The sequence below is a fragment of the Rhea pennata genome, chromosome Z (genome assembly GCF_028389875.1).
Source record: "Rhea pennata isolate bPtePen1 chromosome Z, bPtePen1.pri, whole genome shotgun sequence".
Taxonomy (NCBI): Eukaryota; Metazoa; Chordata; class Aves; order Rheiformes; family Rheidae; genus Rhea; species Rhea pennata.
This window is the reverse complement of record NC_084702.1, coordinates 10,665,987-10,689,265: the sequence shown is the minus strand read 5'-3', so window position 1 is coordinate 10,689,265 and position 23,279 is coordinate 10,665,987. Positions and strand designations below refer to the sequence as shown.

General features: G+C 42.6%; 1 protein-coding gene across 2 annotated transcripts in view; it reads left to right on the top strand.

Moving 5' to 3' along the window:
• The window catches only part of NRG1 (neuregulin 1), a 98,696-nt gene extending 89,798 nt beyond the window's left edge, over window positions 1-8,898 (top strand). For both annotated transcript variants that reach the window (XM_062599611.1, XM_062599610.1), the window contains 4 exons: window positions 1,153-1,279; window positions 3,028-3,158; window positions 3,765-3,968; window positions 8,247-8,898. In XM_062599611.1, coding sequence (XP_062455595.1) covers window positions 1,153-1,279; window positions 3,028-3,158; window positions 3,765-3,968; window positions 8,247-8,898 — 1,114 coding nt within the window. The remainder of the gene's footprint in view (window positions 1-1,152; window positions 1,280-3,027; window positions 3,159-3,764; window positions 3,969-8,246) is intronic.
• Window positions 8,899-23,279: the final 14,381 nt, after the last annotated feature.

The window sequence follows — 23,279 nt, the reverse complement described above, 5'->3', positions numbered from 1 at the left end:
TAATCAGGGAAAAGTGGGGAATTTTGGTAAATTAAGTCTGAAACTTAATAGCACTGTCCACAGTGACTTATTTTGATGTTAAATCTAGTGTATTCTGCATGGCTTCCACAGTTTCAGGTTTTACTATGCTGCAAGCTTTATTCCTGTCAGCTCATAATGGTTTCCTAAAAAGTTCTCCTGAGGAGATGTGGAATGGGAAAGGAGCAGTTGAGATCTGGGCACAAGAAGAAGTATCCAAGTCAGCCACAGACCATGGCATTAGCATGGAAGATGGATAGGTCTGCTGAATACATTAACAGCCCTGAAATCCATCTGGTAATCGGTTCCAGAGTTGATCTGATGTTGCTGTAAGGCAACCTTTGAGAGCTGTCCGGCAGCCCGCAGACTCAGACATACCTTGCACACTCACTCACTTTGAACTTTTGAGACTTCGCTACCTTGTTTTCTTTAACATTTTTAAATGGAAGCTGAAGATCTGGAGTGCACTACTGCCATGGGGGACAAATTCCACGAAACATGTCTAGCTGCAATACTTCAGAGGGCCCTAGCTCTAGTAGCTTTGTCATTAACAAATGTCTTGCCCTGCCTGCAGAGCAAAAAAAGACAGAAGGCTGTCAAACATGCATATGCTACATTTTTTGATGACTGTATGCAAGCACTAAGAAAGGTGAAGCTGCTCTATTCCGCATGACTGTCTGCTTAGTTGTAAGCAGTGGCAGCTCCACATGGTGAATGGAAGTAAGCATAATCCAGTGGGCTGAAAAAAACATGACCCTGGCCTTGCTGAGAGTGGCAGCGTGGTCGGGTTAAAATCCCTACCTCTTTTTCCTTGAATGCAGAAAAGCGCCCCTCCTGAGATAGCGCAGTTTGGAAATGGTTTTCTTCTTCCTCACACTTTTTTGTGTCCCTCTGGCCTGCTGACTCTTGGAAAGGCTCCCACACATCCTTTCCCCTCTGGAAGTCCCCACAGCCCCAGCTGCAATTAAATCTAAGGTGTTAGAAGTTACTTTGAGATCTTGCAGCAGTGGGGAAGTGTTGGCAATGGAGTGCTTTTATATTATTGTTATCATGATCTTCATCATCATCACTATGTTGGAAGGTGCAATTGCTTTCCTTTTTTCTATTAAAAACATTTCTCTGTTTCATGTGCAGGAAGCAGAGAAAGAAGTTGCATGACCGCCTTCGGCAGAGCCTGCGCTCAGAAAGGAACAACATGGTGAACATGGCCAATGGTCCACATCATCCCAATCCACGGCCAGATAACGTCCAGCTGGTCAATGTAGGTTTTACTGCCCATATTTCAGGCCAAATTGGTTATGCTACAGTAAAACTTGTCCCATAGCTTTAAAACTTGTAACTGCTGCAGACTGGTGCCTGGCATCTCGTGGCTTTCTCCATCCAGAAACATTTAGATGTTAACCTATAAGCGTGCAGTAAAATGTTTCCATAGATAGCTAGTTTACTGCTGCATGCAGCAGAACTGCAGTGAGCCTGTGAGCCTAAGACACCGGAAGCAACAAAAATGCATCAGACTGAGGCACTGCAGGAGGACTGAGCACATGTGTAGGGATCATTTACTTCAAACACATATTGTCTTACTCTTCCTACTGTTCCTGGCTTGTTGGTTAGTGAGTAGAGCAGGCCACCCTTGAACTGGAGCAGGTACTACGAAGTCACGCTTCAAGCTCCCAAATGCCATAAGCACCCAGGGAACAGTGCTCATTGTATCACCCGCTCCTGTAGCCCTCAAAAACAAGTATTTCATCCAAGACAGGAAAGACAATATGACACTTTTTTAATGAAGAAATTAAAGGAGTTAGGTGCCACCAACCAAAATGCTGCTGCAGCAATATGAGAGAAAAAGTAACAAGGAGTTAAAAAAAAAAAAGAAAGAAAGAAAAAGAAAGAAGAAGAAGAAGCTTCAGGAATAAAAGCCTGGATGAAAATCTCATTTAGATAGTATCTCAGGATGTGTGTTTGACTGGTGAGATGGAGCTGGGGCAGATACTCCACCAGCATCCCTCCAGCAAAGCACCAACCAGACTCATTCCTAGCTTGCATCAGCCTCTCTGAGAGAGGCCAGGGTTTACCCTATGCAGAGCTGCTTCTTCCTTTCCTGCCTTCCCCATAGAAGCCCAGTGTCCACAGAGAAAGTCAGCTTCCTGCAGCCTCGAGCTGCCACTGCTCTCCTGCTCCACCATCACTGTAAACATTAGCAACAGCTCGGTACAGGGGTGAGCCCTGGCTCTGAGAAGTCAATGGCAATGCTCCCACTGCCCTTGGTTAAGGCCAAGACACGTTTTCAGAAGAGTTCAACTTTCTGCATTTCCCCTTAAAAGACCTACGTGTGTGGTCAGGGTGTTAGAAGTGGGGAAACCAGGAGCTGCCACAGAGAAGAACAGAGAGGCCCACCAGCAAACAGCATTTCTGCTCAGATCAGTGGAGATCCCACAGAAAACATGCACAGAAGGTTGGGTGCTGCACCACTCCAGCACCAGCTGCACAAGGCTTTTGGGCTACTCTTCCAACCAGCCCCTGAAAGCTAACTAATAGGTCTGCTCTGGTGGTTCAGTTATATGACATGGTATCCTTTGGCACTGAAAATAGCCATTTCCAGTCCAGATTCTTATAGTGCAATGAACAAATGAATTAATTAACTACTGCTGTGTTCTCCATCAGAGAACAGTATTTTTGATGAATCTGGTAGCAATAGGTGGGCTGCCTTTCCAAGTCTCTGTCCACGAGGACTTCTCATTTTCTTGTACGCATGTTGTTTGTAGCATGGTTGGTATGCAGCCATTCGTGAATTTCCTCAATTGTTTGCTCCTATTTTCAGCTTAGAGAGGACATGTATGCAGAGATGTATATGAATGTGCTAAAGTGTGTTTGGGTGGCAAAGTTTGTTCTTTGGCATCTATAAAGAACAGTCTTTGAAAAAAGAATAAACAAAAACAAATATGTCTGTAGATGTGCTGTGAATTTGAGCCGGTAAACCTGAGATTTATCTGGTAATGTTTCTTTTTTCAGCAGTACGTTTCAAAAAACGTAATCTCCAGTGAGCGTGCCATTGAGCGAGAAACAGAGACCTCGTTTTCCACAAGTCACTACACTTCAACCACACATCACTCCACGACAGTCACCCAGACACCCAGCCACAGGTACTGGAATGGGGACATAGACAGCACCTGCAGTGTTAGTTCTGTTGTTACACAAACAGAAAAGACATGTAGAAAGACAAATCCGGAAAACACATGCTCCCTTTCATAGGATTTTAATTTTAGGATTGATGACACTTGACATCATGTCATCTAATTAATTATCTTTCCAGGAATTTAAAAGGACCTTTGTTCACTGACATGCCAATACTGATACTGTAAATTTCTTATGAATTTTGGTTTGAATTAGTATGAATCTTCGTTGTGAATTTTAGTATGAATTTTCAGTAACAAGCCCTTTGTTTTAAAGAGTGGTCTCCACTCCTGATGGCTGGAAGTCCTCCTTCTCCTTCCCTTTATCCATGCATGCATAATCATCCTGCTGCACTTGGGTTCACACAGCTCACAGAACTCCGGAGCCCCAGGTACCTCCCCAGGGTTACATTGCCTGTGCCAAGCCGCAACAAAACCCTTGCCTCCCTGCGTAAACTTCTAGTTTCTTCTAAGTTTCTTCTAAACTTCTTCCAAACTGCTAGTCCACATTCTCCTGGTTTGCATTTACAACCAAAACACCTTCTCACGCTCTCCTGCCTTTTTCTTCCTCTCCAGTTGGAGTAACGGTCACACCGAGAGCATCCTCTCTGAAAGCCGCTCTGTCCTGGCGAGCTCTTCCATGGAGAACAGCCGGCACGCCAGCCCTGCGGGGCCCCGGGGACGCCTCAACGGCATTGGTGGGCCACGGGAGAGCAACAACTTCCTCAGGCATGCGAGAGAGACCCCTGACTCCTACCGAGACTCTCCCCACAGCGAAAGGTACCACAACGACCCAATTGCTGTGGGCTGGTGGGGCCAGGTGCTCTTCATCTGTTTCAGGATGCATCCTGGTGGGAGGAAAGTTAGCGATATTATTCTTGCAGGGTATACCTCTCCTCACTCATAAATAGTAGTTTAAAGTCTACCAAACATGTCTTCCCTGCCTGCCTCTTCTGGACTTAATCCTTGCAGGCAGCAGGTCACATGTGGATAATGTCCACCAAGAGTCACTTGTTAGAAGTTTTCACTATAAAGTACACAGTTTGCAAGCCAGAAGAAGCCAGGACATTATTAACTCAAGAGTAATTGCCAACAAAACTGACTGGGAGTTTCCCAGCAAAATAATTTTTCTCATAAAAGTTTGGTTCATCAATACTTAAGCTGGGCCTTGAAATAGATCAGTTGAAAGAAAACTTTCACTGGAAAAGGTTTCTTATCATCAAAAGTCCCTTCAAATGCTCTCAGTCTTTATTTTGGTACTCTGAGGTCATTCCATAGTTTTGAGATAAAAACTCAGCCCAGAGTTTTGATCCCAACAGTCAGAAGAAGACAAACCATTACCAGATTAGTTCTTTGAGCATTGTGAAATTGCAAGGGGTTTGATCTTATGAGAAGTCTATGACATCAAAAATATAGTCAGATAAGCCCCAGGGAGACTGAGTGGCATAGGAGACATAGTGTTGATTTCCAGAAAAATGACTATGCAAGTGTAGCAGAAGCCATTTATATGGTGTTCCCTCCACTACACAAGGAATTGCATATCAGCAGGGCAATGAACCATGACTGTGAGCTCTCTAAGCATGGTGGGACTACGCTAAGCATCATGAATCCAGCTCTCTTCTTGCTCTAAGTGTTTTGTGAAAAAGCATCTGTAATTTACCATGGAATTTAATTTTCAGGAAATGCAGCTCACATGACATAAACAGCCATGGCCCCAATCCAGCAGAGCACTTAAACACATGATTAACTTTTAATCATGAGAGTAGTCCCACTGAAAACAGTGTGATTATTCATATGGGTAAAGCTCAGCATGTACTTAAGCGCTTTGCTGGATCAGGCCCTATAGCAGTAAATATTGCATTGTCTCCTGCCTGGGAACCATGAGGATTGCACTGTTACACTCCTGTAGATGACTTGTATTATACCTTAGCATATTTCGGACTTTGCGTGTGAAGAGCAAAGATCATTTTCTCAGTCTTGCTGAATTGCCTTGAATACCCTAAGCAGCATTATGATATAAGCTATATGTATTTCAGGGGGGAAAGAGGATTGTGCGCTTTTCCATTTCAATTAGAAGAAAGAAGGCATTTTGCAAATTATTGCAGTTCTTGAACAGAGGAGAAACAGCAGCATTTCTGTGATAATTCACCAGGCACTGATGGCTTAGCCTGTGCCTGAGACTCCAGAATACAGACGATATTTCCCTGGGCATTAAATTAGGCCTCATCTATTTTTAGCATGCAGGAAATACATGGCAGATTATTTCTTAGAGATGGATTGCATGTATGCTTCTGTATATAAGGGAGAAAATGAGAGTTATTTGCAACTAAAAATGACTCTGAAACATAAAAGAATGTGCAAGCTGACAAATGATTTCCTGAAGCAATCAGTGTTGCTCTGCAGTGAATTAGTAAATCAAAGCTGTGTTCTCTCCATCCCCTACTCCTCTGAAATCCCTCAAATTTTTGAAATAAAATCAGAATAATAACAGATAGGCTCTGTTGTATCCCTCCATTGGAACCCATGATATGAGTAGAGGCACCTGTATTTTTGAACGCCCTTGGCCATCTTACAGCACAGAAGCTCATAAATACCATCTCTGCTGGGAAAGGCTGGGTTGTATAATGAAGTTAGCAGCATGTAACTAGCTAATGCTCCTCAATGGAGTGTGAATGCACTCTGAGCCCCTTTCACTGCACCAGCAAGGTTCATGTTGTTTGCCATGAAGACAATTAAAACTACCGTTTTTTAACTTTCCCTTTGGGATTGGCTTGGGATAGAGCTGCGTATGTTCAGCTCCTGAGCCTCAGCTCATAGCCAGTAGCTGGTTAACACTATCCCATTACAGTGTGTGGGAGTATATCAGAAATATGTAAATATGAATACTTTTATTGCGATGGAAGATAATCTTCAAAAAACTCTGAACATATTTTGCAAACTTAGTGCCTTAACTCAACAAGGTTAGCTCATTCAGCTTGACACACTCCAGTGTGTCAAGAAGATCCAAGTCTGTTGCTGTATCAGCTGGGGAAGTAGGAAGTTTTCAGCTGTCAGCAATTTAGAAGTGTTAAAAGGATGAAAAGGTCACTAATGTAAGGAAAAATAAAAAATAAAAAAAAAAGAGATTTCATTCATTCAATATACAGGCCTATCAATTCACATTTGCTCTCACTGGTGACTAGCTTGATTAATTCTCATGCATAACTCCAGATTTTTTTTTTCTGTTTCGCAGCTGCTGTAAATCTGTGTTCCTCTACTGAAACCATTTTACCCTACATCACTTCAGTTCAGGATCTGCCCTTGTCTCTCTCTTATCCGATAACTCTGTTTTAGTCAAGAGGAATATGTGGAACTGAGTCAAACAAAGTTGGATATGAAATTTGGATTCAGGGGCTTTTGGTAATTTCAGACTCAAACAAATACATCACTAACGAAAACCTAAATAACATTACCAAGCATAGCCATATAACATGTCCCACTGGGGTTCTCATTTCTGAGAGCTTGGAAAGATTTTAAATTTGGACACGGCTGAAATTCAAGTAGGTGAACGTTGGATAAAAGGGAAAACAAAACCAAACTATGCAAAATGTCACGTTGGGCACTGTGCCTTTGACCAAAGGTTTTCAGGCAGACTCTACCCGCCAGGAAACAGCATGACTTCATAGCATCTCACAGAGCTGTCCTGATTCAAACCAGCTGAGAGTCTCACATCTGTTGTCCTCTTCTCCTGAGAAAAGCTCTATGATGGCACCTGAGCTCCTCTTTCAAAAATTGCTTTCAACCGCTAACCTTCCCACAAAGAATTGTGAAGGGATCAGGGCAAATATTGCCGAGAGAAGCTAGACAGTGCTCTGTGTCAGCACTTGTTCCCACAGGAGGACAGATTATGCTTCATATTTATGAAGCATATGAAGTTTATGAAGCTACGGCCAGAGGATTCTTTCTGGAGCTTAGCTCCTGGTCCCTGGCAGAACAGACAAGGAAACCCATGCCAATATGTAATAATGCCAGTAATAATAGCAGTGCTAATAATAATAATAATTTTAATCCTGCAAAACCTGAAGGAAAAATTAAAAGTATCATATTGCACTGCAGAAAAAGCTGTCATTTCAAAAAGGTGTATTTCTTGTTTCAAGACAAGAACAGTGTTGTTAGACAATAGCTGCAATGTGGAGATGATTTAACAAGTGCTCAGGCAAGTGCAATGCTGATCACAACTTGCCAGGAAAGGAATTTCCAGTTGCTTTTGAAAACCCAGCCCCATGTGTTTTAGTGTCAGGGACCCACCTCTGTTTTGCAGCCTCCTGGTGCACACACTGGATCGCTGGGCATCCCTAAGGCTCAACGCAGAGCAATCATGCTTTTTTTGCAGAGAGGGCTAACAGCCCAGATAATTAGCCTACAAGGCATGGAGCAGTACAAAGTTGTAGGGTCAATACTGCAAATCTTTCTCCAGCTACCCTGTAGTGATTAAAGTTGGCAAAATGTAGCCCTAGCTTTTTTAGACAAAAGGTTTGTTTTTTTTCCCCTTAGCCTGAGACAGCCTAGTCACTGGGAGGGGATGAAGCCCCACAAGGACTGTCCCTTGTTCTCTTCCTTTTGTTTCCTCCTTTTTGCTTGTTTGTGCCCCTGGTTCGGGACAAATTCTGCCTGAAGTGCTGCAGCCACTTTCCTTGTGAGAAGATGCTTGTAACTGCTTTTTGTTTCTGTTAGTCCTCCAGTCTCTGACTCTCATTCCTGGATGAATTCCAGTAGATGATTCTGGCAAATAATCATCTTCCTAGCTCATCCCAGGCAAATTGACCTAGTGGGTTTGCCATACACCTCATGCTCTCAAATTCTTTACCCCAGAATCCCAGAAGTTAACTGTTTTATAGGCTCACATGTTGTAGGACTCACAATAGCAAGAATGTTTATCTGGGGGTTACCATCTTCTGTGAGTATGCTGGGGATCCTAAGATAGACCTCTACCTCTTTCCTTCACAGACCATATGAGCAACCACATTTATATGTCACCATCTATGTGTCTGCAACCTCTTCTTGTCTTTTTTTCTCCAGGTATGTCTCAGCTATGACCACACCAGCTCGCATGTCACCTGAAGACTTCCACACACCAACTTCTCCCAAGACCCCTCCTTCCGAAATGTCTCCACCAGTTTCCAGCTTGACCGTGTCCATCCCTTCAGTGGCAGTGAGTCCCTTCATGGAAGAGGAGAGGCCGCTGCTCCTCGTGACTCCACCGCGGCTCCGGGAGAAGTATGACCACCACCTTCAGCAGTTCAATTCCTTCCACCACAATCCTGCCCATGAGAGCAGCAGCCTGCCACCTAGTCCTCTGCGGATTGTGGAGGATGAGGAGTACGAGACAACACAGGAGTACGAACCAGCACAGGAGCCTCCAAAGAAGCTTGCCAACAGCCGGAGGGTAAAAAGAACAAAGCCCAATGGCCATATTTCCAGCAGAGTGGAAATGGGCTCCGACACAACCTCTGAGAGCAGTAGTTCTGAGAGTGAAACAGAAGACGAGAAAATAGGTGAGGATACACCTTTCCTGAGCATACAGAACCCCATGGCCACCAGTCTGGAGCCGGCCACCACGTACCGACTGGCTGAGAGCAGGACTAACCCGGCGAATCGCTTCTCCACACCAGAAGAGTTGCAAGCAAGGTTGTCCAGTGTAATAGCTAACCAAGACCCTATTGCTGTATAAAACATAAACAAAACACATAGAATCACATGTAAAACTTTATTTTATATAATGAAGTATTCCACCTTTAAATTAAACAATTTATTTTATTTTAGCAATTCTGCTGATAGAAAACAGGAGAGGAAAAAAAACTTTTATAAATTAAATATATGTATGTACAAATGTGTTATGTGCCATATGTAGCAATTTTTTACAGTATTTCAAAAATGGAGAAAGATATCAATGGTGCCTTTATGTTACGTTATGTTGAGAGCAAGTTTTGTACAGTTACAATGATTATTGTCCCGTAGTATTTTGCAAAACCTTCTAACCTTTAGTTGTCCTAGCTTTTTGGTGCACTGCATTATAATGACTGGATGTATGATTTGCGAGAAATGCAGAAGTCCCTCTGTTCGCTTGTAGTAGAATTCCCAAATCAAAAGACCCTGTAATGGCATTCCTACACTACCCACCTCACCAGAAAACCACAAAAATACCAAAAAAAGAAAAAAAGGAAAAAAAAAAAAAAAAAAAAGTTTCTTCTATAAGAAGTTTTATTCGCTTTTCGTATATGAAATGAGTTTTGTCTGCTCTATGCCAGCCGAAAGGTTTGCTTCATTGAGCACGGGGATAAAAGTAGATAAAGCAGCATGCTACTATTAATTACGCAGGATAACAAAAATCCTGCATTAAATAATGTTACTTATAGAAAGAAAGTAATACTGTGATTTTAAACCAAATATATTATTAATCAGAGGTCAGCTTATACTCACTAGGAGCTGTCATTTCATTATTTTCCAAATATTAATTGTCCTAGTTATCCCTTAGGAAATGGGTTCAGGTTAGCTGAGGCTCTGAACCCAATACTCTATTAAAAAAAAAAAAAAAAAAAAAAAAAAATTTCTATTAGTTTAAGTTAATGGGGCAAATATTAAAATATTATAGCAGATATCTGTAATCAAACAAGGAAGAGATCTAGCTGGAAAACAAATGCCACTAATAAAAGTGCAATCAGTTTTCACCTCTATTTTTAATGTTGATTTTTAATAGATTATTTATCCTTTCGTTTCCCCTCAAATTTCTCCCCTTTCTTCCCCTCCTCAAAAAAAAGAACCCTGATAAGCTTCTAGCAATAACTTGTTAGCATTGCTGTTAGAGTAGTAAGAGCCACTCCTGGACACAGAAGTGACTTTCAGGGAAGAATTGATTTGCTGAATGGTTAAAAAGCGTAGACGGTAGGAAGGATATGACAGAAGTATGGAGTTAATTTCTAGTCGCCTTTATTGGTTCAAATATTTCGGGGGAGGGGAGGCAAGGCTAATGTAAAGCCCGTCTATGAAGGCAAGCACACCATGAGGGTTACTGCCGTACTGTGCAAGGGCATCTGCTATAGATGTTCATATGACCAGTGATGGCCTTAGAGTCTCGGACTGGCAATGGACAAAGTGCTGTCAGTGCTGGAACGGTTGCACCCTTTCAGATAAAAGCAAATGGCCTCTTTTGCACTGAATTCCTATCAGTTTAGTCAGGGTCACTCTGCCTCTTCTCTTTGTTTGATTTTTGTTGTATGTTCAGTTGGCACAACACAGACTCAGGATTGATGTGGAAAACAAATGTTTTGCCTGGACTCTGGGGATTCTGAAAATGAGAACATATGTTCTACAGGTATTACTGGACTCTAAATAAGAGCCATGTCAAGAGAAATTTCAGCCAAACTACACTCATCCTTTGGGCCACGTTCTGGTCCCAGTTAAATGAAGAGAAATAAGTCAAGGAAATTTTGTCAGATGTAAACCAGAGGAGCTAAGGTCTTGACTCAGTAAATTGTTTGAGCATATGCTTATGTTAATCCCAGCAAAATTTATCTTCAGCATATGCTAGACTCCCATTGACACATCATAGGTATGCGTAAAGTTAGGTATGTGCTTAAGGGTTTTGCTGAACAAGGTGTCCTATAGTTTTGAGAGCTAGTGGTAAAGTCTAGTAAATGAAGCTATTTATCAGGATGATAAAAATCAGTGAGTTGGTCACTGTATAGACCAACCAGATAATGCTAATAAGAGTGTGGAGGAGTTTATTTGACCACCAGAAATAGGATGGGGGAAAAAAATCAGAAAAAGAAGAAAATGATAGCAAAGTTGGAAGCCAGGATGTTGGTGTAGGAAGCCAAAGCCTGGCTAGCTCAGCTTTGGGCTACATGATGCCTGAAAGAGCACTGCTTATTTGAGAAGCCTCTGGGAGACCGCAGTTTGTTATCTACACACTGCCAGGACTCGAGTCTCCTTTTGCCATTTTCCCTATGTGGCACGTACTTGACTACACCTTGCTTTTGCATTCCCTCAATATCAAAGCAAAAGCTTTTTAAATTTTGGATATCATTCACTTATTTTCATCTCTTTAATCTAGTCTGTTTTTATGCAGTCCCATGCATACCTCCCCAATTTCTCTGCAGCCCAGGAGTACAGAGGGCCAGGTAGACTTTCCTGATGCCCAGCCAGCTGCAGACCACAAATTTCCAATGGACTTGTGCTGCTGAGTTACCAGAGGCTCTTAAAAATCCATCCTTTCAATTAGGTCTTCTATATCTCAGATGATTATGGAATGCTTACAAAACAGACAAGACAGAAAAAGGGTGTCAGAGAAAGAAGCAATTTGTCCAATATTACTCATCTTAGTGGCAGAGTAGAGATTGTTGCCAAGGGCATTTGTAATTTCCTCCAGTATAGATCATCCATGGGGTCAGCTTATTGAAGTAACTGTCATAACCTAGACAGAATGGAGAGGAAATTTACTTCAAAATGGAGTAAATTATTTGAATTTACCAAAACTGCTATTGACTATAGAGGGCCGATAGAAAAGGAAGGAGCCACTGTATGTCTGGAGCTGTACCTGTGACATTTATTTAGCCTGGCTCTAGTGCAAAATGTCACATCTCTCCTATTGCAGTGCCTCAAAGTCAAAGTAGTGTCCAAGCTCCTACTCCTTTCCCTACACATGGTAGTGCACTATAGGGTATAAGCTAGCTTGAAAGCTGGGGCCTTCAAATGGACCTAAGACCAAAGAAATACAATTGGGGATCTGGCAGCCTGAGCCCTTAGGTCTTTGGGGAGAGCCCAGCCTTACAATACAAGTCATGCAACAGCGAGTAACAGGAGTTTCCCTGGCTTGGCACTCACTGAACTGGGAGCAGAACGTGGCCCCATCACCTCTGCACTTACTTTCAGCATATTGTGGGAATGATAGGCGTCCGCTTCAGCCAAGTCCTCACCCCAAAGTCAGCAGCTTTACATGGACCCAGGCTCTGCTGACAGGCTGCAGCCAGCCCGTGCTGGGCTTGACACTAGGGAGCAAACTGCACGTAGGGAGCAGAGCCAATAAGTCCGAAAGGGACAGGCCAGCTCCTCTATTGGGGATAATTGCTCCATTTCCCAGACCTCTGTGCTAGGGCCTTTACCCTCGGGCCAGCACTGTGTAAGCCTTGCCAACCTTTGGCTGAGAATCATGGCAAGGAGAAATGTGCTTTGAAGAGGGATAAAGTATTACAGAGGCTGTGAAGTTGTTCAAATTGTCGTGGTTTCCATGTTATTTAACTTAGACTGTGGGTTTTCTCTGTGTGTACGAGTGTGTGTATGCGCGCGCGCGCGTGTGTGTGTGTGTGTGTGTGTGTGTGTGTTTATATGTGGAAATTCTCCATGATTAAAAGGTGCCCTTCAAGGGTGCATAGTTGGAAGATGCTGTGCACAACCTGGCACAGTTTGCCTGTTTAGCTGATGTTAATCAGTACAGCAGCACACAAGCCCATTTTCACCAGTGAAAAACTTAATTCCTTCCTCTTGGCTCAGCGATTCACTTCCTCAACTGAGCCACCTCAACACCCTCTGGACTGAGAGAAAAATCACTGACTTTATCAGGAAAACAGTGACTCTCCTTTCTTTCCAGTCCTCCAAAACAAACCTGCATTTCCCTGCTTCTTTCCAGCCACTGTATCGTCACACACATCACAAGCAGTTACTTGTGCATCTTGGATAGCAAACTTGTGTTCCCTCAATGGACACATCTCCGGCAGTTGAACATAAGCAAAGCCGCTTCTCAGTCCTGCAGCGTGGCTACATACCAACAACTTGGACTTACTTCCGATAAAAAAATAGTACCTATGAAATGCTGCAGAGAAAAGCAGACAAAGAAAACAGCCAGATATCATCATTTGTAATTCTCTGCTCTACTGTAAATGCATCTTGTACATACTTGGATGTTTTCTTCATCATTTACTGTCTTTATGGATTATGTGTTAAAAGAGGGTCTCTCAGTTTATTGTGTAACACTGTAAATAACCTAATGTCCTTTATTATTTATGCATAGTCATCTAACATGCAGAGAAAGTTATCCTCATATTATTTTAAGATATATGTCAAAAATATGTTGCATTCTTCTCTTTGCTTTGAAAAAAATTGTTATGTATCCTCTTTTTCCCTTCAAAATGTTATGTATCCTCTTTTCCCCTTCTTTTCCTTTAAAAAAAAAAAAAAGAATGATAATTTATTGTTCAGAAAGAGAGGGGATGTATCTGAAGGCAAACTGTTCAAAGAACATGCCATGGAAGCCACAAGCTACTGATAAACTAAAGAATTTATTATCCCAAATACAGAGCAATAAGTAATTGTTGATTTATTTACGGTTTTGTTATTCATTTACAGTAAAAGAGGTGCTGGAATAAATTGCTCGAGTGATGTACTGGCCCAGCTGCTCAGCAGACTGTGTCAGGCCACCAGCCATCACCTTTCTGGATCCAAATGCTATTGTAAAGGTCTGGTTTTGTCTAGCTCCAGAGATTTTTTCTGGACATTATATCCCTTGTGTTTCACTGTTCACTGAGTTTCCTAACTTGTACCTATGGAGGTCTCTGGCAGACACTCTTGTTCCTAGGAACATTTCTAATTTCTTAAACTAGAATGATTAAGATTACACTGAACATTACTACTCAAGAGAGGGAACTTGTGACTGTGTGAGGTTGCTTTACAAAAGTGTCATCTCAGTCCTCAAAAACAGTCAAAAAAGCAAATCAGATGTCAGGAAGAATTAGAGAACATCACCATGCCAGTGTACAAACTCACGGTTTGTGCAGATCTAACTGTTAGTTGTTCTGGACTTCTTGTCTCAGAATGGAAATAGTAGAACTGGAAAGGGGTTGGAGGGCAACAGCATGGACAGATATCTAGGACCGCTTCCACACAGGAGGAGCTGAGTAGTCTTGGGACTCATTAGTCTGCGAAAAAAAGACAGCTAAGAGAAGGTGTCATAAAACTCTCTAAAAGCATAAATAGCTTGTAGAGGGTAGACAATGACTTGGCTGTTCATTATTTTTTCAGTACAAAAAAATGAGGTACCAAATAAAATTAGTGGAAGTCATATATCAGAAAGATGTGGTTCTTCACATGGTGCACACGGAACTTGGAGAACTCTTTGTTGCTGGAAGCAGTGGATCTTAAGTGTTTCCTTAGGCTCTAGGAGAGCCAAGATCTCAGACAGAAGTCCATGGAGGACTGCTAAACCCATGGAAACCTCATAAATTTGGGGGAATCCCTGAACCGAAAGGTGGAGGTTGTATAAAAGTGCAAGTATACGTGATAACTGCCTGCTCGCTACCTTTCTCCACCTATCTGCCACTATTGGAGAGTGGGCAGTTGATGTGGCTATCCTTATGTGATATTAGTCTGCAAAGCCATTTGCTATTGACAAGGATTAAATAACAGAAGGAAAGGTAAAAGCAAGCCAGAGAGAGAGGAACACACCAGAGACATGCCTTACATGTCCTTTACACCCATCTGTTGCTAGACCCAGTGAAAACATGTAGGTCATATTCCTTCCACCTACCTATGAACAGCATGTTAAACCGAGGAGGAAAGGAGGGATATTATCTGTCATCCTTCCTCCTTCACTCCCAACAGAGAGAATGAAGAGCTAGTAGGAGACGACCTGTTGTCCTGTGACAACTTCTTCATCTTGCCATTGCATGAAGATGGATGCACTGTTGGGAGTCTGGGGTCCCAGCCTCAACTGAGTGTCTTATTACCTAAAAGCACACCCAGCATCCCACTACACAGTAGCCCTATCTTGAAAAGGAAGTTGTTCCTCATAGCTTCCACTTGTGATTGTTGAAGTGGGTGCCACACTGCTTTCAGAAGGCTGTCTCCTCCTCAGGCATGTCCACAGGCCTTCTTGGCTGGGAAAGGAAGGAGAGCATTTCTAAAGAAGTTATGTACTACAGGAGCTAGTAAGAGTCAACAGGACTTAGGACATCATGTTACATCGGATGCATCCTTTTGTGGCCAAATAGCTGTTCTTGCAAAAATCTTCTTCATCACTCCATGCTATCTTTGTCCTAGTGTCTCTCTGTGCACTTCTCCAGAAGGTCTGGAAGCAGATAGAACACTAGAGCAAAAGCAAGCAAACCCTCTCCTCATTTCTGCCGCCTTCAACTGGGCATGTTCTTTGCATGCCAACTCCACTGAGTCATGAATGCAATGTTTGCATGAGACATTCCCCAAGCTAGTTCTCTGCTTCTCAGCTATAACTGTGAGGAAGAAAACTACATCAAATGCCTAGTGAGGTTGCAGCTAGTCCTTGATAACAAATGCAATTCAGCTGTATGACCCGAGCAACGCAGCATGTGCCATCTTCAGCCTATGAGCCTGAAAACTCTTCTCCATTAATGACAGCCCCTTAACATTGGTGCTGGGAATCTTTCAGGGCCAAATCTCATTGTACCATTCAAAAACAAATCCCATTGTACCCTTTTCCACCCATCAAGACAGGGATTTAAGCCAAGCTCTGAATTTCCGAGCAAGGAAGAAATGGAACAAGATCAGGTCTGAGCTCTTCTAGGACAGCTGAGATGTAGACAGAGTACAGTATGGCTGTCTCCACCAGGAGGTAGTTTAAGGTCTCCTTTTTGTCATTATCACATGGATTCTCTGAGCTTGAGATATAGCTGCCAAAATGAACAGGATTCACCTTGAAAGTTAGACCTCACTCTCTAAACCCTTAGAGGAGGTAACCTAGCAATAGCTTTAGTTTGAAGCTGAACTTTTAACATAAATGGCAGCTGTGGTAAGGTTTCTATTTTCCTCTTTCCCCTTGGGAATAGTAAAAGATTTCCTGGCACTGGATATAACCCCTTAGGAATTAAGGAGAGCAGGACCCTGACAGAACTGCGTAAACCCCCCCTGAAATAAAGCCAGCTCTTCTGATGATAGCAGCAGAAGAGGTGGCTAGGGAGTCGTTGCAAGGTTACATGCGCATCAGCTGGTAGGGAGTACAGTGATTATTAACAACTGATTAAATCATTACTCTGGTAATGGCCAATTTGGAACCAAGCTTCAGAAGCCAAACATTGCGTAGGAGGTATTTTAACTTACCCTGCACATTGCTGCAGACAATTGGGTGATGTGTTCTCTCTGTGTACGCATACACATATGCAGTCTCCCAATTTGCTGTAATGGTTTCCTGATGTTCAGTGCATGCCCTGTGACAGGAAAGGAAAAATGCCTCAACAAGGCCACTGAGCCACTTCAAAATTGACTGGATCCAGGAGGAAACACTTTTTACATGGCAGAGAGCAAAAATGAAGGTGGTATCTGACCCATATGGCTGTGAAAGGATTGAAAGGGAATGCCTCCTACCTCCATAATTATACAGGCTGGATCATGATTCTCAAAGCAGCCTCTACCCAGACCACTACTCAGAAAGGGCTGGAGGGGATTGAAGGACTAGGGGGGACTCAGAAGTCAAGTATGGCGTCTTGTTTCAACCGAAAAATCCAGACTGCAAAAGACTCATTTTAAACTGAAAGGACATCATTGTAGATGCCCAAGTGAGGACTCCACAGCCCCCTTTATTTGGCACAGAGAAAGAGTTTCCGAAGTGCCAATTTCCCTTCCAAATTCAGGCTCTCACCAGAGGTCTGTCTTACACTGCACCATTGGAATACAAAGGCCAAAGAGCCTAGAGCTGAGGGTCAGATGAGTCATATCCTCAAAGGAGGCTGTCAGTTGCAGACAGTCAGCTGTAAAATGTAGCAGTAGGCTGGGACACCTGTCTGCTGCACAGCCATTATTGGAAAGAGCAATGGGGACTATCAATGCTGCTAAAATAGTAATCCAAAACTACAGCAAAATGAAGGCCACTTACATGAATGCCACAGTACAAACTTAGGAACATGCAGTTCAGCATCCTGTTTTGAAAACAAAAGCAGGCAATCCTACAGATGCAAGAAACATCTCAATCCTGAAAAAAAGCATATAATTCTGACATATCATCTTTGACACATACCATTTTACCGTACTCAGCCAAAACGTGCAACATTTCTCTGATGGCTAAAGGATTATGAAATAAAGCTCAAGGTAATAAAAATTGGCTGACCACAGCTATCTTTTTTCTACCTTATAATCAGCAGTTCAGTTGTGGCAGTACTTAATCCTGGGTCATTTCACTGAAATAACAGAAAGAAATGTATATACTTTAGTCCCAACTACTTTCATTTTAAAGTACTAACTTCTTCCAAAGTGGACTTATGTGACTTTTTGTGAACAGTTTTACCAGCTCCAAGGAGGAAAGTGTGATTGCTTAAGTCCAAGTACCACAGGTTCATTTGTCTTCCAAGCTAATTCCACCCTCAGCTCTTTCCTTTATTTAGTGGCCTGATATGGTCCAGAACACACCTGAACATTTATGTGCCTCTCATAATTAACTATAGTCGCTGTTCTAAGGCTTTGGATGTACCAATCAACGGTACCAAACTATTCTTTGGGAATTTCTTAGTGGTTTCAAAATGTAAGGCTTTGCATCTTGCTGCCTTACAGTTTCATTTAACAGATAAATGCTCTACCGGCTCAGCAGCAAAAGAGCCCTTAGCTTTGTCTCAAGGTAACTGCAGCAGATTCTCAGCTGCAGGACAACAGCATGCTTGCTTCCCCTTCCTTGCTACATCAGCAGGACCATATCACCAACATCAGCATGTAATTCCAGTATCTTACCTGGAAATATTCTTTGGTTCAAGATCTAAAAGGACTGAGTCCATCTGTTCCCACCACATTCCCATACACATGCATCAGATCTTTCAGATGTGAAAAAATGGAAAGGCATGTGATTTAAATTTGGGCGGAGAAGAATAAAATGGATGTTATGAGGTTCTGTCTTAGAACTAAAGGATAAACAGGTTTGCCATCAAGCTCATATTTAGCTTTGTTACACTCACAAAGTAAGGAATCATTCATTATAAACTGAGATGATGGGAGATGAGCCATAGTGCTTGAGGAATAGGATGATGCCGAACTTCGGAGCAGAGGCTTTAAAACCCCTCCCAGTGAGGAACTCACAGACTTGACTGAGCTCAGGTCTCCTGAAGGATTCAGAGCATTGCTCTGAAGTGGCCTCTGAACACACTGCAGTGCATTGTGACCCAAGTATGTGTGGAGGTGTCAAAAGCCAGCCATTCTTGGCTGTGGCATGCTTTCGGGGTGGCAAGTGTTCCCAGACTGTCAGGAAAGGCCCTTGGCATGGAGACACCCACCCTGGGCTTTCTTCTTGAAGCCAGTGGGGATCCCCAGGATCTCGCTAGTGCCCTTTCCAGCCTGGAGGAGGAGGAAACAAATGTGCAGCTTGACTTTCTGCATTTTGGCCTGACACCAGGTACTCTGTCAATACTCAGCTATGGCAGCTTTGGCAGCAGGAATTACCTCAGAACAGAGGCATCTGGTGACTTAGTAGCTGAACAATCTTTTACACCAAAAAGTAAATGTTTTCTTTGACTTCTTTGAGGGGCAGTGGGTGGAAGCTAAGATGGTGAAGTGCAATGAAAACTTTCAGCCTGCTGTCTGGATTACAGTCTGCCAAACCCCTGAGCAGAAGTAGCATTTCTACAGTAGATGCTCTCTAGAGGCATGGATCCTTAGCCTGTACCTGGAGCGAAATGCATGGGTGACTTCTGGAGGAGAGAGGGGTTAGTCTGGTAGTGCTATTGCTTGGTGGCTGTGATGGCGTCACAACCATCCTGGTACACTCAAGCAGTGAGATGAGAGCCCAGTGACTGCACTTCTGTAATGAGCTGTCTCTGCTGCCTCTGGGTAAACATAATACTTATATGGCAAGGGATTGCTGGAGACAATATGCACCATTCACTGTCCTTTAAAAATGCTTATTCTCTTTAAAGTAAGCAGCTGCACTCCTCCATAGTGCGAACTGTTCCAGAGGACTCAGTTAGGTCTGGTAGAGTTTGGGGAGAATCTGGTCCTAGAGACTTTTCAAGTTGAATCCCCTTATGGAGAGTGGAGATCCCCACCATCTGTTGTGACTGTGGCCTTCAATGCAGCTTTGGTTTAACTGGCCTTGCTGCTGGTAGCAAAGTAGTTATGACAGCACAGAGACTTGCACGCAGTGGTCATGACTCTTTAGCTACACTCCTGGAAATATTGTGCAGCAAAGTCAAGCTCTCTGCTGTGATAGCTATGCTTTTCTGAGAAATGCTGAGCTATCTCTGTGGCAAATATAGTAATCCTAATGCCCAAACTGGTATGCAGACTACTCAGTTATCTACCCTTCTTTCTCCCCATGATATCTGACTCGTGCAGCCCATGTAAAAAAAATGATATATGTTATGTGTGCTGAATCTTGCTTCTTTGGAGCAGCCTCTTCCTCTGTTGCATTAAACTTCCTGGATCTTTAAGCACCTTAAGAACAAAAGTCATAGGAGAAATGTGTGATGTCCAATTTTGTAAGAGGAAATTGTAGAAATACAAAGTCTCCAAAGAAGCAAAGAGAAGAGATTCTTACTTACAATTCATTAATATCTTTGTGCCTGGCCAGAGGAAAAATTGCTCACTTCAACATAGAAATGAAGATAATCAGGTTAAATGCAAGAAATGTTCACCCCACCCTTCTGTGGTCTAAATCTTCCTGCTATTCTAGATCTTTGAAGAGTAACGACTTACCTGGGACATCAAGCCTCTTACAATGACTGTAGCTATCATTAGCATATGCTGATTAGCCTCAATATCTCCAGCTGGACAGTACAGATGAGCACTCTGCAGCTCTTCACAAGATAACGGATGTGCTTATCTTCATTCACAAATCTGAAAAGCTTTGGTAATGACATGAATAACTCTGCCTTGCTGATAACAATTAATAATGCAATGACTGGAATTACAAAGACAATTGTTAATGCTATTAATGGAAGTGACAGTGGTAAAGTCACAGTGTTGTTGTTTGGAGAATAAAGTAGTATTATAATGCAGTTCCCCAGTTCTTGGAAGGATCCTCAAGCAAAAACATGTCTGTGCTTTGTGGGGCTCACAGAAAAGGAGAGGGAAGTGTCTCAAGAATGAGACAGCATAGCTCACTGGTATACTAAAAAAAATGGTTTGCTCTTATTCCATAATTGCCAGTGCTCAGAAGGATACATGTACATGTAGTACAGAAGGGTACATGTGGAATAGTCTACTAACAGCTTCAAAGAGGGGATGCAAGAACTATCTCTATGCTGTTCCTGTTTCCTGTGGGCTTTCTTGTAAGTCTACTTGGACATCTCTACATTAAGTTAAGCATGAGTGAGTATCTAGGAGCTTTGGGGAAGGAAGGCAGGAATAATTCAGAGGCCGTAACTGAAAAGGTACAGTATATGTTAATAAACATCAAAAGGAGTGGCAAGGATGAAATCTTGTTGCCATCTGTTAGACCTCCCGAGAAGCAGTGATATAGGGGTCTATGCAAACATAATTAGAGCCCTCTGCAGATGGCTGGAGTCTACATTTTCCTTGCTCTTTTCCAGCTTTTAACATGGACTGTGGAAGAATCAATCATTTTTTTCAAACTATCCAAGTGATGATACTCATGTGGGTGGTAATGGCCGAGGCAGGAGAAGAGCTTTCACTGGTTCACAGAAAGCTTCTTCTAGGGAGGCTGAACACAGCTCCCAGCTAAAAGGAATGCATGCCTAGTCATCAAGAGCCTATACTAAGGGGAGGAAGAAAAACAATGGGATTTCAAATTGTCCTGTCCATAAGACCACATACCGTTAATCAGAAAGCAGACAGTATTTATTTCTCCATTGCAAACAATTGTGCACCTTTGCTACAAACAGCTCATTAGAAATTACCCCCATGTGAGGTGGACTGGAGGAAAACCAATACGAAATGAATAGTGCCATTCAGCCAGCAAGAGAGTCTGTTGCACAGTTTACACTACTGCAGTGCCAAAAGGTGGGGAGAGGCTTGTTTGTCTCCTGGTAGACCAAAAACCTCCACCACAGAAACAAAATGACAATGGATTTCTGCAATTACCAATATCATGCTTCCAGAAATTGAAGCTTTTCCTCATTTATTCTAAGGATGGAGGAAAAGTGACTTAACTGATAAGATATGTTTATATGGTTGTGAACTAACAAATCCCAGGCACTGCACCAATTAACAGACCTGTGTGATATCTGCATTACACTCATTAGAGCATTCTTGTATCCTTGCTGCTGCGACTTTTCCACACTTTTGAGTGGAAACATCCATTTTCCAAAACAATGCATAAACAGTGAGCTTAGTCCTCAGTCTGATGTTTTTCCTAACTACCATGTGTATAATTTTACCTCGATCTCAGAGAACTCAAAACACAAACCGAGAGAGAACAGAAACGAGTTTCTTACACCCAAGTAGGAACAAAGTTTTGCATTCTGATCTTCTGCCCATTTAATTCTTTTTCTCCAAGCAAGTATATGAAAATCACAGTTTAAAACTCCTGGGTGAAGCAGTCAGGCCATCTTCCCACAACCACATTGTTCCAGTCTTGCCACACTTCACCCTTTTGCTTATAGACTATTAAGAACCTTATTTCTGTGGGGGGGGGTGATGCCAGGTCAGGGGCTCCACAGGAGTGTGAGGGACTGTAAGTTGTTTTCTGAGGCATTCTGTGGACTTCTTGCAAAGATTGCCATTAACAGCCAGGTTCCTAGCTGCAGATTGTCATCGCCTGTGGCATTGCTTCCTCCGTTGTTACTGACTGTAAGAGCTGTCAAGCCTTAGATCTCTGGTTGGGCAAGTCTCTGGGACTCTTGCCTCATTACAGCTATTTCTAAAGCAAATTGGTTTATACTACTAAGGAAGCCCCCGCCATGCTTGCTCCAAGGAAGGGAGCACTCGACCTCAACAGGACATCTGTGTGCGAGGCACTGACACTGTGAACCGTGAAGAAGGACTCAGGCGGGCAGGTTCCCCGTGGCCCACCCTGCCCCATGGCCCTCCCTGTTGTTTCCAGAGTTAACACCCTCTGTCTTCTGCTTTCTCTGAGGTGCTGAACCAACCTCTACTTACAAAGTACACAACAGCATTTTTGGAAGATGAGGTTTTATGTCTGATATTGGTTGTCATAGTGGCTAAAAACTGTACCTCTGTTAACTGTCTGATCCATGCCGGGTGGCACACCGGGGGACAGTGCCCTCCAGCCCTGGAAGCTGCTGTCTTCCTGCCTGACTTCACACAAAATGCAGCTAGAAGTCCCTTCTGCCATACATATTACGACCTTCTGTTTAAAAATACCTCTTAAAGACATATTTTCAATTCTTAGATTTTGTCATTTGAAACTACACTTAGAAAAAGAAAATGCAGAAGGCTTAATCGTATGGAAATGTATTGTCTGGCTTCTTCTTTAGCTGATATTTCTGGGTTGCATTCTGGCTTCTTTGTCATTAGAAAACTTAAAAAAAAGGACTTTATTGGAAGGAGCAATTAGCCTAAGCAAGGTAGAAGTCAGATAGGTTAATTAATTCTTTTTTTTTAGTCAACTTGTGCATTGAAGTGCAGTCCCTCAGAAAATCATTTTCTAGATGTGTAGAAGGTGTTGCTGTAGGCAACAAGAATAAGCCAGAAATTTGATCAGATTTCTAGTCTCGCTACAGTTGCTGACCTATCCTATCTAATGCTACTTGTGCATTAAAAAACCACTAGTAGGGGGCAGGCAAAGTCAATTTCAGAGTAAGAGCACTGAAGGGTAAATAAATGCAACAGAAAATAGTTTCCAGAAGGTAAGGCTGAAATAAAAGGCAAAGCAGGGAACTGTCTTTATTGCCATAAATTTGTATAACCCCTTGATTTTGTCCTGTGCAGGGATATGCCCCGTGGAGCCAGCTTTGAACAGTGTCAGATGACTGGGTTCAAAATTATAGGGACCTGGGGAAAAAAAGCCGTGCCATTTCTAGTGTTTTACCTAGTTACCAGCTATAACAAATGTTTTCTTATGTGCTTTCTTCACATAGAACAGCCTCAATTATGCAACTCCTGGCAAGGCATGTATTGCGAGAAGTACTGAACAAATGGTTCAGGAGTCAGCCCGGGTACGCTTAGGTCATAGCCAAAGATCTGCTTGCTGCA